The sequence below is a fragment of the Gadus chalcogrammus genome, chromosome 23 (assembly GCF_026213295.1).
Source record: "Gadus chalcogrammus isolate NIFS_2021 chromosome 23, NIFS_Gcha_1.0, whole genome shotgun sequence".
Lineage (NCBI taxonomy): Eukaryota > Metazoa > Chordata > Actinopteri > Gadiformes > Gadidae > Gadus > Gadus chalcogrammus.
The window spans coordinates 14,095,109-14,110,082 of record NC_079434.1 but is presented as its reverse complement, the minus strand read 5'-3'; the positions used below and the strand labels follow the sequence as shown (position 1 = coordinate 14,110,082).

At 40.5% G+C, this 14,974-nt stretch overlaps 2 protein-coding genes across 6 annotated transcripts in view; one reads left to right on the top strand and one right to left on the bottom strand.

The window, feature by feature from the left end:
• The window catches only part of ctnnd2a (catenin (cadherin-associated protein), delta 2a), a 170,026-nt gene that overhangs the window by 116,496 nt on the left and 38,556 nt on the right, over positions 1-14,974 (bottom strand). The window lies entirely within an intron of this gene.
• On the top strand, positions 847-13,412 carry LOC130376820 (uncharacterized). Of its 5 annotated transcripts, XM_056583713.1 has the most exons (12): positions 847-1,797; positions 2,190-2,298; positions 2,905-2,982; positions 3,749-3,941; positions 4,427-4,531; positions 5,114-5,218; positions 5,801-5,905; positions 6,485-6,589; positions 7,177-7,281; positions 7,871-7,993; positions 11,502-11,589; positions 12,136-13,412. In XM_056583713.1, exons 2-11 carry the CDS (start codon positions 2,261-2,263, stop codon positions 11,538-11,540), a joined length of 996 nt encoding a protein of 331 aa, XP_056439688.1. In that variant the 5' UTR covers positions 847-1,797; positions 2,190-2,260; the 3' UTR covers positions 11,541-11,589; positions 12,136-13,412. The 5 variants fall into 5 exon arrangements, with proteins under 5 accessions (XP_056439688.1, XP_056439685.1, XP_056439687.1 ...); XM_056583710.1 differs by lacking the exon at positions 11,502-11,589; XM_056583712.1 differs by having other exon boundaries at positions 11,502-13,412.

Sequence of the window (14,974 nt, the reverse complement as noted above, 5' to 3'; positions counted from 1 at the left end):
CACAGTGTGAAGACACAAACAAATACAAAACCCAACAGACATGTATTGTTAACAAACACACTCTGTCCCCACCCACCAAGCCCTGATCTAAAATTAGATCAGTCAGGAGTATGTTCCAGATTTCAGATCTGCTGATACAACAGGGCCGGCCCACATAACTCCCCACACTTCTTACTTTTACTCTGCAACAACAATACAATCATCCAGTTTCATCGTGTCTTGTTATACTTCATGACTATAACAATAATGTTTCCGTGTGTGAGTGTGTGTTTCTGTGTGTGTGTGTTTCTGTGTGTGTGTGTGTGTGTGTGTGTGTGTGTGTGTGTGTTCTTGTATTCCTATACTTATGGGGACATCGATCTGTTCACACAGTCACGCCGTGGGGACCTCTGACAGTATGGGGACCAAAATCGAGGTCCCCATGAGGGAAAGTGCTTTAAATGAATGCAGGAGTCAATCTGAAGGTGCCTGTGTGATTTTTAGCTTTGGCCCATAATTCACAAATTTCTGTTTTTATTTTCGGGACACACACACACACAGATTTCTCACTATCGCCCCCTAGAATCCCAAGTTGGTATTGCAACTAATAGTTCACACACACCACTACCAAATATGGTAGGTACCGCCCCTTCCTGGTCCCCATAATGTATGAATTCACAAACTAAGAACTTTTTTCAGTGTTAATCAACAATTAGGCTATTGGAAACGTTTATTTGCAATAGATGCCAACTACATTGCTAAGAAGTTGTGCAGAGAAGACGCAAGTTATATATCGCCATAGGCAGATTACTTTAGCATGTTCTAATTGTGTGCTTGTGTGCACAAAGTAAGTTCGATATCAACGAGTTCTCAATTTAACACAAAACAAGTTCACGTGTACATTGCATGTTTTAAAGCGTATTAAGAAAAAGTAATGCCTAATTAGCCTGCGCCAGTGGTTAGGAGTAACCCACAACCACATTAACTGGTGCTGTAAATTGATAAGCCAGTGCAACGGGACAATGCAAAGTTGTCAGAAACCGATTTTATGCAGTGTATTATGGCAGATGCTAGATTAAAATATCAGATTTTCAAGTACTAGGTGCTGTGTGGTTTCTTTAATTTAGATGTAGGCTACTGTGCCGACATTGTCGTTTAAAATATGTTTGCCTACCCTGGCGATCGTGTCAAACTCTGCCTATGAATATCGCACGCATGTTTACAATACAAACAATGGTTATGACACAAAATACTGTAAAATAAATAGTCTTCTACATATATCAGGGATATTTGTATTTGCGACAGCAGAATGGTGCTTTAACCATGGCTCTTGATTGCTGGCAACCTGCGCGCTCTCTGACGTGACTGCCTCTTCGGTGGCCGTCCGGGGAGAACGCATGCATGTTCGGTTCAATGTTTACAGCATTGGCAATTTTATTCAATACAAAATACAACTTATAGGAATTGTAATTGCTTTATAATTAATTGAGTGTTCGATTGAAATAATATATTGCTTGATATAGTAAAATCAATAAAACATGACTTCTTAATAGTGAATTAGAATTTATAGATATGGTATTTTTCCATAATAATAATAAGATTAAACATATATTTCCGATTGTCCAAACAATACATTCTTCCAATGCTAGCAAGGGGCTTGTGACTTTGGCCGTTTGCTTTTAATGTGAAATCAGACAGGAAGTCAAATGTACCTTCAGGTTCATATCAACCTCAATCTAGAAGAAGAGCCTATTATCTCTGTGAAACCTTCGAATTTGATGCATATTAAAGATTTACCCGGAGCAAGTGGCGTGTTCAGTAAGTATTCAACCATTTTCTTGAAATATCGTGTAATAGCAAGAGCTTTATGCATCATGTAGCCGTTTATTTAAAATGGTCTGCTTGTTGACTGCTAGCCAAACGCACATGTAACGTTAGCTAGTTAGCATTAGCATCCGCAGCATTACCATCCGCAGCCTGGGCTCTGTAGCCGGAGCTCCGGCGACAGTGCACTTTTTCAAGCGTAGAAAATGCTTAACATTTCACAAAATGTAAATGTGTTATTCAGCTACCAACTTTGAATGCATCTCATGTAGTATGATTTAACTAGAACTGATAAGATAAGATAAAAAGATAATAACTTTATATCATCCCATGCATGGGAAATTAACTTGAAGTCAAATCGATTTCACTTTTGTATTTCTCTGCAGTTTGAAATGCCACCAAGAATCAGTCCCCTCACAGATGCCTGTCACCATGTCGGTTTAAAGACTGACAAAACATGGAAACTGGAGGTGAAGTACATCAATGCAATAAAAGGTAAAATTATGAAATATGGTTTCTATCGATGGATGGATGGATGGATGGATGGATATAAAGGGTGGAAGTGGGATAATAAATTACAAAACACGTGTCTTAAAGTGATACCATATCTAATTCCTCTCTCCATTAGGTAAGCAGGTCTAAATAATGTGATTTAATTACACTTATTATTGTACTGTAGATTGGTTAAATCAGAGTGTGATTTTGCCCAGTGAGTTTTCTGTCCTACTGTATACAGTAGAATAAACCAAGACCGATTTTTAAGGTCACAGTGAAATCTGACAGCATAAATATGAACTTTACCAAAATAACTGTATTTTGTATGTATTTATTCTGTATTCAATAAGCTACATTAATCTTACTGTCATTTCTACTATAATGATTGACCAGCGTCTCAAAGAGAGGCTATGCTTACACGTATGTCGGTAATTGATGCCAATACCCAAGCATTATACTGTATTTAAGAAACATGATTATAATTGCAAAACTTCTTAGGAAGCCAATTTATGTGTTATTTTCACTCTTCATCTGTTGTGAAGGGCTGAAAATGGAATGTTTTAATTTTCCTGTTCTAATTAAAGATGTCTTTCTTTTTTTTTGCAGGGCGTGGGGTGTTCGCCATAGGTTCATTCTCCAAAGGAGATTTTATAGTGGAATACAGGGGAGATTTGATAAGCGAAGGTGAAGCTCAAAAGAGAAGAATTTATAACCCTACATGTTCTGGATTTTTGTACGCGTTCAAGTTGGGAGGCAAAACATGGTGGTAAGATTTTAAATTGCACCTTAACTATACTACCTTATACTGAAGTCGTTACACTTGCTTAAACAAAACTAATCCAATAATTACTAATCCGCCGCTGCCGTAGCCTGCTACCAACTACAGGAAAGTATAAACTATGCTGCTGCTGAGACACAAGTCCCTCAAAATGCAATGCAAGGGTTGTTTTATTTCTAACATTAATCTTTCAACACAGACATTTATATGTGTGTAAGGGATAATGTATAGAACGCCGGTCATTATCGGGCAAAGGGCGAACCGGACACCGACGCGAAAGCGGAGGTGTCTTGCTTAGCCGTGAAGGGGCTTATTTTTGCGATAATGACCGGCGACGTTCTATACATTATCCCGCTTATTACACGGCTACTTGCCAAAATTAAAAAATAACTTCACACGGTGTGTCTTTTTACAATTTATATGTTACCATTGACGCAAACGTTCCACTGAACAGCGCAGCTTAGGCGATATCTAAGTCATTATATATCTATGGAAATGTTCTGCCTGTCATCCCCTGCATTTGGGTCAATCTTCCGGAATCCATTGTGACGTTAACTTATATGCTTACTCAATCAATAACTCATGTAAAACTGTGATCTTGTATGCTAGTAAATGATGTTTTAATGAAAAGTAATAATAATATTTTTTCTATTTTTATTTGTGGTTTTAAAGCATTGACGCCTCGAAGGAAGATGGTTCTTTCGGCCGCCTGGTGAACGATGACCACAGACATCCCAATGCCAGGATGAAGAGAATAGACATTGCAGGAAGCACACACCTCTGTCTTTTTGCTCTCAAAGACATAAAAGATGGTGAAGAAATTGCACATAATTATGGAGGAGAGGACTGCCCATGGCGAAAGCAGGTACGTGTTACAACTAGTGTTAAGGTATATACAATTCAAGAATGTCTTGGAATAACTTAATGATTGATGGTATCTTTGTTTGAAACTATATAAATCAATTTCAATAAATGATCATTTTTTCTATTGTATATTAAAACATTGGATATTCAGGAGGCATCTGAATCAGGGCCAAATGTCACTGTAGTCTGGGACGTTCCCGACGTCCCCACAATACATCTTGTATGGTTTTGTTTCAGTGAAACTTTATGTTAAGTATCTGATAAAGGAGAACGTACAGGTGTGCGAAATGTCCCCACTAGGCATAGTCTATGTGACAGAAGACAGGTTGACAAAGCAGGACAAAATAGAATCCTTTCTCGCTAGTTTGGTGTGTGGGGATGTATTTGACCCAAGAGACATGTCCTTTAGAAAATGTATTAAAAGAATAAAATATTATCCAGTGTTTACATTAAATTGACTGATTTACTTTTTGTATCAAATTGCAGATGACTACATGTGAACCTGAGACGTCCTGTGTGAGCTCCCAGTCTGTGCTCATGTCAGAGCCACAGTGGGATGAAGCTGCCTGGTTAGAGGACACTGGTCAACAGGTAATTCATGTCCATCACTTAATGTTTTCCTCTAGTGTCTTCTAGTTACCTTTGACGTCTTCTGTTGTCTACTTTAAGCAGGTAAATTAAAAGAATCAGATAATTATGAGGGGAATCTATTATGCATCAGGTCTGCCAAACAGTTTCTGTAATGCTTGTATAAGGCTAATGATTAAGGGATATGTAGGACACATCTAAACCGTGTTGAGTAATTTTCCCGGTGCAAAATGTCGCTGTAGTGTGGGACATTCACGACGTCCCCATCATGCACCTTTAATGGTTTTGTTTCAGTGTAATGTTACGTTAAGTATCTGATAACAGAGAACGTACAGGTGTGTGAAATGTCCCCACTCAGCAGGGTTTATTCAAGATGAGTGAAATGTCCCCACTAGGCATAGTCTATGTGACAGCAGACAGAGGTTGACAAAGCAGGACAAAATATGAGAGTAGAATTCCTTCTCACTAGTCTGGTGTGTGGGCATGTATTTGACCCAAGAGGAGGTAGAACATTTATTAAAAGAATAAAATATTATCCAGTGTTTACATTAAATTGACTGATTTACTTTTTGTATCAAATTGCAGATGACTACATGTGAACCTGAGACGTCCTGTGTGAGCTCCCAGTCTGTGCTCATGTCAGAGCCACAGTGGGATGAAGCTGCCTGGTTAGAGGACACTGGTCAACAGGTAATTCATGTCCATCACTTAATGTTTTCCTCTAGTGTCTTCTAGTTACCTTTGACGTCTTCTGTTGTCTACTTTAAGCAGGTAAATTAAAAGAATCAGATAATTATGAGGGGAATCTATTATGCATCAGGTCTGCCAAACAGTTTCTGTAATGCTTGTATAAGGCTAATGATTAAGGGATATGTAGGACACATCTAAACCGTGTTGAGTAATTTTCCCGGTGCAAAATGTCGCTGTAGTGTGGGACATTCACGACGTCCCCATCATGCACCTTTAATGGTTTTGTTTCAGTGTAATGTTACGTTAAGTATCTGATAACAGAGAACGTACAGGTGTGTGAAATGTCCCCACTCAGCAGGGTTTATTCAAGATGAGTGAAATGTCCCCACTAGGCATAGTCTATGTGACAGCAGACAGAGGTTGACAAAGCAGGACAAAATATGAGAGTAGAATTCCTTCTCACTAGTCTGGTGTGTGGGCATGTATTTGACCCAAGAGGAGGTAGAACATTTATTAAAAGAATAAAATATTATCCAGTGTTTACATTAAATTGACTGATTTACTTTTTGTATCAAATTGCAGATGACTACATGTGAACCTGAGACGTCCTGTGTGAGCTCCCAGTCTGTGCTCATGTCAGAGCCACAGTGGGATGAAGCTGCCTGGTTAGAGGACACTGGTCAACAGGTAATTCATGTCCATCACTTAATGTTTTCCTCTAGTGTCTTCTAGTTACCTTTGACGTCTTCTGTTGTCTACTTTAAGCAGGTAAATTAAAAGAATCAGATAATTATGAGGGGAATCTATTATGCATCAGGTCTGCCAAACAGTTTCTGTAATGCTTGTATAAGGCTAATGATTAAGGGATATGTAGGACACATCTAAACCGTGTTGAGTAATTTTCCCGGGGCAAAATGTCACTGTAATCTGGGACATTCACGACGTCCCCATCATGCACCTTTAATGGTTTTGTTTCAGTGTAATGTTACGTTAAGTATCTGATAACAGAGAACGTACAGGTGTGTGAAATGTCCCCACTCAGCAGGGTTTATTCAAGATGAGTGAAATGTCCCCACTAGGCATAGTCTATGTGACAGCAGACAGAGGTTGACAAAGCAGGACAAAATATGAGAGTAGAATTCCTTCTCACTAGTCTGGTGTGTGGGCATGTATTTGACCCAAGAGGTAGAACATTTATTAAAAGAATAAAATATTATCCAGTGTTTACATTAAATTGACTGATTTACTTTTTGTATCAAATTGCAGATGACTACATGTGAACCTGAGACGTCCTGTGTGAGCTCCCAGTCTGTGCTCATGTCAGAGCCACAGTGGGATGAAGCTGCCTGGTTAGAGGACACTGGTCAACAGGTAATTCATGTCCATCACTTAATGTTTTCCTCTAGTGTCTTCTAGTTACCTTTGACGTCTTCTGTTGTCTACTTTAAGCAGGTAAATTAAAAGAATCCGATAATTATGAGGGGAATCTATTATACATCAGGTCTGCCAAACAGTTTTCTGTAATGCTTGTATAAGGCTAATGATTAAGGGATATGTTGGACACATCTAAACCTTGTTGAGTAATTTTCCCGGGGCAAAATGTCGCTGTAGTGTGGGACATTCACGACGTCCCCACAATGCACCTTTTATGGTTTTGTTTCAGTGTAATGTTATGTTAAGTCTGATAACCGAGAACGTACAGGTGTGTGAAATGTCCCCACTCAGCAGGGTTTATTCAAGATGTGTGAAATGTCCCCACTACGCATAGTCTATTTGACAGCAGACAGAGGTTGACAAAGCAGGACAAAATATGACGCTAGAATTCTTTCTCACTAGTCTGCTGTGTTGGCATGTATTTGACCCAAGAGACATGTCCTTTAGAAAATGTCTTAAAATAATATAATATTATGCAGTGTTTACATGAAATTGACTGATTTACTTTTTGTATCAAATTGCAGATGACTACATGGGAACCTGACACGCACTGTGTGAGCTCCCAGCCTGTGCTCATGTCAGAGCCAAAGTGGGATGAAGCTGCCTGGTTAGAGGACACTGGTCACCAGGTAATTCATATCCATCACCTAATAATTACCTCTAGTGTCTTATAGTCACCTTTGACATCTGCTCTCGTTTTCTTTAAACAGGTAAATTAATTAAATTTGATAATTATAAGGGGAATCTATTATGCATCAGGTCTGCCAAACTGTTTTCTCTAATGCTTGTATAAGGCTAATGATTAAGGGATATGTAGGACACATCTAAACCTTGATGAGTAATTTTCCCGGGGCAAAATGTCGCTGTAGTCTGGGACGTTCACGACGTCCCCACAATGCACCTTTTATGGTTTGGTTTCAGTGTAATGTTACGTTAAGTATCTGATAACGGAGAACGTACAGGTGTGTGAAATGTCCCCACTCAGCAGGGTTTATTCAAGATGAGTGAAATGTCCCCACTAGGCATAGTCTATTTGACAAAGCAGGACAAAATATGACAGTAGAATTCCTTCTCAGGCAACTAATGGTGTGTGGGCATGTATTTGACCCAAGAGACTTGCAGCATTGTTTTGTGTTTGTTTTTGGTCTGCATTGTTCTAGCAATTTGACATATCTTTTTAAAAATATTATATATTAATGAATTTCATACAATCATCAGAAGAGGAAACTGTTGGAGGCACGGAGGGGGAATCAAATCCCAGCAAAACAGAGACGCAAACTGCCACCAGCAGAAGATGGAGCATCTTCTACAGTCTGTGCTGTGAGCCATGTTCTTCCAAAGGTGAATTTTTACACTTTTTGATTTATATATCGGAGTAACGTAATTTATTGGACAACGTAATGTTGTAGAGTACAAATTTGAGGTTATATAAGTCAAAATGAAAACATTTTTATGAGGGAGTGTCAATCTTCCCAGCTCTCTAGTCTGGTTGTACGTCAGCAGATACTTCTATAGGATTTGCCAGGTGGCATTAGGGTGAACAGACTGTGACTGGGGTAGATAGTATCTTTGGGCGTTGTGCAGACACCTCACTTTGCTGATGCTCAGTAGATGCTGATTCACTCTTAGTTTGGACAACAAACACAATGGGCCCTATTTTAACGGTCTGAAACGCAAGTGGGAAGCGCAAAGCGCAAGTAGCTATGTGGGCAGTTCTACGGCGCTATCGCTATTTTACAGGCGGATAAATGACACTTGCGTCGCGGCGCAAGTGTCAAAAGGGTTGGTCTGAAGCAGCCTAGTTACCCGTAGGTGTGGTTTGGGCGTAACGTCCAACAAACCAATGAGAGTGCCAGCTCCCATCCCCTTTAAGAGCCATGAGCGCATTTGAATCGGACGAGTTGATATTTTGACAGCGCGTCTGCAGTCTCCGATGAGACAGATCCACATGAATTTCAAACTGCAAATGGCTCAGTTTATTGCCAAATAATATGGCCTAATTCACACATGGAATAAGGGGTTTTCTTCCACAACTTCAGAAATGCTGAGTCCTCAAATAAATTTCGGCAAAGAAAACGTATATGATATAACATATGTTATGCGGTAACTGTGGTTCTATTTAATGATGTACGCAATACATTATAAACTTTGTTTCTTATCAGTATTGTATGCTATCCTAATATGCATGTGTCCCCGCGGTAATAGACATTGCCATTGATTGTATTATGCGTTACGTGTTTAGTTTGCGTGTGTTTAAACAGAGCACACACGCGCCCCCGCATTCATTCATTCTTTTTAACACTCACTCGCGGTAAAACAATGTTATTCACGATCAAATACTCATCAATCCTAAAAGTTATGGGCATGTAGGCCTACAATATGTCAAGAAAATATGTGTTTGCTGTACGGTGTTTGCAGATGCATTGATTTAAAAGTACAACTTATTACCGCTGCATCAGCTGTTCTTTCCCAAATAATTTACCAAGAATGTGCGGCTAGGTAGATGGGCGAAGCAAAGTGTATGCGCGAGGTGCACAAGCAATCCGTATGCATCGCATGCGCATGTATGCATGCGCCCTTAAAGATCCCATGCCATGCTATTTATGGATGCTTTAATATAGGTATTAGTGGGCCACAAACACAGTATTCAAAGACGTCCCCGAAATTCAGCCGTGGTGCAGAGTTACAGCCACTCCGAACTAGTCGCACATTGAGCTTCCCCCAAACGCGCTGTTTCGGTGGGCGTGTCAAGGCAGGTCAAGGAGGGGGGTGGGGGTGTGGCCCTGAGCAGCTTGTAGCCACAGTACAATGCGCTCTGGTTACGGTGGGCGTGTCAAGGCAGGTCAAGGAGGGGGGTGGGGGTGTGGCCCTGATCAGCTTGTAGCCACAGTACCATGCGCTCTGTTTACGGTGGATGTATCGCAATGGCTCGTTGAAACCCATATTATACATAGATATCTATATAATATAATATAATATAATATAATATATAATGTATATTATCACCTGGCCCTGAGCAGCCCACGGTACCATGCGCTCTGTTTACGGTGGATGTATCGCAATGGCTCTTAGAAACCCATATTATACATAGATATCTATATCATATAATCTATAATATATATTATCACCTGGCCGTGAGCAGCTTGTAGCCACGGTACCATGCGCTCTGTTTACGGTAGATGTATCGCAATGGCTCTTAGAAACCCATTGTATACATCGATATCTATATCATAATATATATTATCACGGCCAAAAGCTGTGTGAGCCTCCAGACGATAGGCTATTATGAATCTCAAACGACCGCGTCTTCTGAATTGGGGGGAAAGGAACTTTGGCTTTGACTCCCTGAAGTAGGCATGAACCACAACATGGAGGAGAAAGGGATTGTTGACCGCGGTCGTCTCCCGCCGGAGCCTCGCTGCCGATGGACCACCGCTTCAGGAGGCGGTGATTAGCGCTGACCGCTGCCGAGGCGGCGGGAAGCAGGGCTCAAGCGGGATACATTCGCGGCCAACAATCCCCTTCTCCTCCATGTCGTGGTTCATGTACTTCAGGGATTCAAAGCCAAAGTTCCTTTCCCCCAATTCATTCTCAACCATGGCTGAGATAACCCCCACTACGAGTCTCGTTGTAGAAATACCAGAGACGAGAGTCCGACGTGTAATGCGCCATCACACCAACAGCAGAACGGTTATCCAAATAACAAGGAAGTGTACAACACTTGCGTTACAGTCCTGGGGCTCTACATCTAAATAATATCATATAATACATAGATATCTATATCAAATAATACATATTATCACGGCCAAAAGCTGTGTGCACCTCCAGACGATATAATGAATCGCAAAGGACTTCGTCGGGTTCTCCGACGTCTCTGGTTCTTCCACTTCCACATCAATCTGTAGTAGACAGAACCGCGCGCTGCCTGCGGCCTGCTGCCGGCGCAAGGCACCACCGCCCGGCTGCCCGCTGCCGGGCGGTGGTGCCTCGCGGCAACCGGCGGCAGGCAGCATGTCGCAGTTCATGTACTTCGATGTCGTTCTGCCATTGCATTCAAAATTCTGTAACTAGCCTGTTACTACGAACTAAGCAACTACAATACACGTATTAGCATTTAGCACTAGCTCAATCACGACTCCTTCAGAATTCTTGTGGGTGGTTACGAACCAACCAAGTGGGCAGGGCCATGAATTATAGTTTGACAACGCTACGTCACAGTGTCGCCTTATCCATATTGGCTCATTTCTTCTGCCTTTTTCCTTTCATTGCCTATTGCATTCAGCAGACAAACTGCATAGATTTCAAACTTACCACAGCTCACAAACTTATTCAGACCTATGTTATTTAACAAACAACAGGAAAAATGTGATTTTAATGGCATGGGCTCTTTAAAATAGCATCTGAACAACGCGCCACTGACTTTAAACCAGGTATTTCCTGGTCAGTAGCGCAATGGCATTCAGAAACGGCAAAATACCGTTGGCGCCAGAACCTGCCTCCTCCTTCTGCCGAACCGCCCCTTGGGGCGCATGATCAATCCCTAATTTACCGGCGAGTGGCGGTGGTGGGAAAAGAACGCTCTGCGCCAGTTGTAAACTAGCAGCGACACATGCGCCAGTGACTAAGTCACTTGCGCCGGATGCAAGATAGGGCCCCATGTGATCTAGAAAATACAAATGTTATGTCATAATATTAGTCTCATGTTGTTCAATGTAGGTTCAATTTGTTAAACATCTTGTGCGCTATATAATAATTGCAAACTTATTTTCTGCTGCTTTTATAGTGGATCTAACAGGATGTAGATATCTCTTGACTTAAGACTGAAGTTTTCCTGTATATTCTTTTGAAGGCTGCAGGAATCGGTCTGTTTCTTTTCTTTGTAAACTGACTCGATTGCAGCTTTTCTGCACCACCGCCTGGTCTCGTCTGCTTTCTAGGTGAGGCGTAGTTCCTCTTGCGTGTTTCAACTAACCTATTTGTTTGTCCCTGTGATGACGTTAATTTTCATGGCTACTTGGATGCATGTTAATGCAGGAGTCAACCAACAGACTGAGAGTGGAACACTCCAATCAATCATTTTTTTTATAGCACCTTTCATACAGTTAGTGCAGTTCAAAGTGCTTCACAGATGGCTGAGAAAGCAGATAATAGGACATATATTAATTGAAGATGAAAGAAAGATTGCAGACAAAGGAATTATGACAAGAAAATTATAATGTTAAATAAGAAAAAGAAAGCTGCCATAATATCGAAGACATAATGCTACTGTTGCTAAAAAACAAAAATAAGGAATTAATATTATAGTCTCTAAATGAAAGTGTGTGGCATGTAATACAATAAAAAGTTTTTAGTTGACACTTTACAATAAGGTGTACTAATGAGCAGATCACTGAGGATTGTTGATGCAGGACATGAAACTTATAGGAACTGTATCTCCTTCCTGATACTTTCATGTAAACATCTGTTTTTCTACTCATTTACAGGAAAGGCTCCACTCAAAAGGGAACCATGGCAGCCAGCAGAGATAAAGGCCGTCGAGAGGCACATAAAGGCTTTAATACATGCTTGCACTGTGCCAAAAATGTCTAACTAAACTAAATCTGTAGGTGGCGAAGAAGTTAAAGCTGCGTCACGCTTTGAACTAAACACTTTTTCCATCTAGTGTCGACTGGGTTTTTGGATTGTCGGTGCCATTAAAGTAGCATTAATAATCGTCGTAATAATCCTAACGATTATTAATGCTACTTTAACGGCATAGACATTCCAAAAACCCAGTCGACACTAGATGGAAAAAGTGTATAGAACAAAACGTGATGCAGCTTCCCTTTTTTTCTTCGCAACCTACAGACTTTGTTATGTACGATTATTCAAACACGCCATGTTATTTAATATAGACATTTGACCGAGGGAAACGGAGCCTCAGAGGTCGAACTTATTCTCTCGAGGTCTATGTTACTTCCATTTATATTGTGACTATTCTGTATCTTGATGCCTCTTCCTGGCCCACAAGGATACACCAGCAGGTTCTGACATGTATTAACCGCACTCTGATGGCTCGAGTCTGTGCGTGATGTGTGTCTATGCTAATGTATGTATGTGCTGGTATACTTTTAAAAATAAAGTATCAATGCATCTAATTCTCCATCCGTCTCTGGTGCTATTTACTGTGGACCCACACCTGTTTGGGAGATCCCTCCCATGTGTGAGGGTGGCATCGATGGTGTTGGTAAAATAAAAACCCATACACACACATAGTGCACGGTAATATCATGAAATAAGTTGGTATCACGCCACATATAGATGGTGGATGGCCAAGAGGAACATTTGCAGAGGGCATGGCCGCCCCTGGTTCCAGGGGCTCTCGGAAATTGAGAGGTTAAAACACCTTGGCCCTCTGGCTATACTCTATATACTCTCCTCGGGCTATATATATTTATGTACAATCAGGTCCCCATTAGTCACCAAATAATCTGTGTGAAATATTCTAATTTATGTAAATGATGTCCCCTGAAAGCATGTTTACTGGTTCTTCCGGAAGTCCCCATAAAGCCTGGTTAAACCATCACAAAACTCTGAAACATCATTTCAGAGTTTTGAAGTTGTGTATAGGTTAACTAAGCTATGGCAAGTTTACTGAATTTTTTTCAGCTCTCTACAACCTCTGGAAAGGGTGGTCCTCACAAGTGATGATTATAAAGGTCGTCCTCATGAGTGATGAAAACCAGTATGTGTGTGTGTGTGTGTGTGTGTGTGTGTGTGTGTGTGTGTGTGTGTGTGTGTGTGCGCGTGTGTGTGCGTGTGTGTCTGCCTACTGGCAAATATATTCTTTGGCTACTTATGTTTTTGCACAGGAATTATGTAAATGTTTTATTCATGAAAGACTGGTGTTCAGCAGGCAGACTTGCTGACAGTGATACATCATGGATAGTTACAACACACACACAATACAAAATATATGCAACCAGATACAGAAAAGCAATGTCAATGACTACGGCTACGAGAGTGAGAAATGACCTGGGGTTTTGGCCTAATGAGAATGGAGTGGTAAGCATGTGCTGCATGTGATACTATTATTTTACAGAACCAAAGTAAAACAGTTAAGTGTCTCCCTCAAGTGTAGCTTTACAGTATGACAAACGTAACTATGTCTAAGACTCTAAATTATATATTACGTTGAAGTAATTCAGGCCGTATAGCAGTGCAGTATCACAATCTCGCACTATAGTATATGCCAATTCCTTTAGTAGCCATTTTTGCCATCTTTGATCCATTCCCAAGCAAATAACGGATACATAAATTTCCTTTTTACAAATAATAGGTGCAACATTGCATAAATATGTGTTCTTATATACAAAGATTGAGGTGAATTATATCATTATATTTTGGGCTGTTTACATATTCAGGGAACATAAAGTGTCCTTCCTAATGGATTCTCTGTGTCAAGATGTTGCATCTGCTTATCTTATGGTTCAGCTTTTGTGAAATATCCTAAGTGTGCCACAGGCAGATTGCAGAGATGAAAATAATGAAGAGACCAACTGTGACACATGCATTAAAGTGGGAGAGGGGGAGTATGGGATGAATACTAAAGGTTTTCAGACTAATGGAGTTCTTAGGAGGCTTTTAATTTGAAACGCTCTACACCTCAAGCAGAGAAAAGATCATTCTTGTTTGTCTCTTGTGCTTTTAGATTTCCAATTATTGCAGTATTGGTCTTTGAGTGGCATCAATTATTACAGAGTAGATTTCCATCATAATTATCGTATTTTTTAGACTTAACAAAGACATTATTGGTTGGCTACCCAACTAAATTGTAATTCTAAGAATGCTGAAGAAAATGAAAAAAAAATCTTTCATTGAATTTTCATTAAAAAAACAAGGATAATATTTGTCGTGTAACTGATGATTAGGTTTACCTAATCAATGATATAAATAACTTCCAAAGTTTCAGTTAAAAATAAATTTTTAACAAAAATGCTATGGCAGTCAAAGTTGTTCATATTTTGCTTTTTAAACGTGAGAATATTTCCTATACGATCCTTAACGTTGTAATAGATCCCGTCATTAAGAGAGAACAGGAGTACAATTCCATGATTTTAACAGTGTCCGAAAGCCGGCTTATGAACGCTCCACTCTGCTTCCGAAAACAGGTGGCGTTCCCCTTGGGAAGTCGAAGCGCCTTTTTCCGAGGCACCCCGGCCTCACAGCCAAGGGACTCCGGTGGCGAGGGGTGTGAGGGTGCGTGGAACGTCTGTGCAGCGGTTGACGTCAGCGTCACACAAGGGGATTAGCTTCTCCGACGCTTATAGCATTACGCCACGG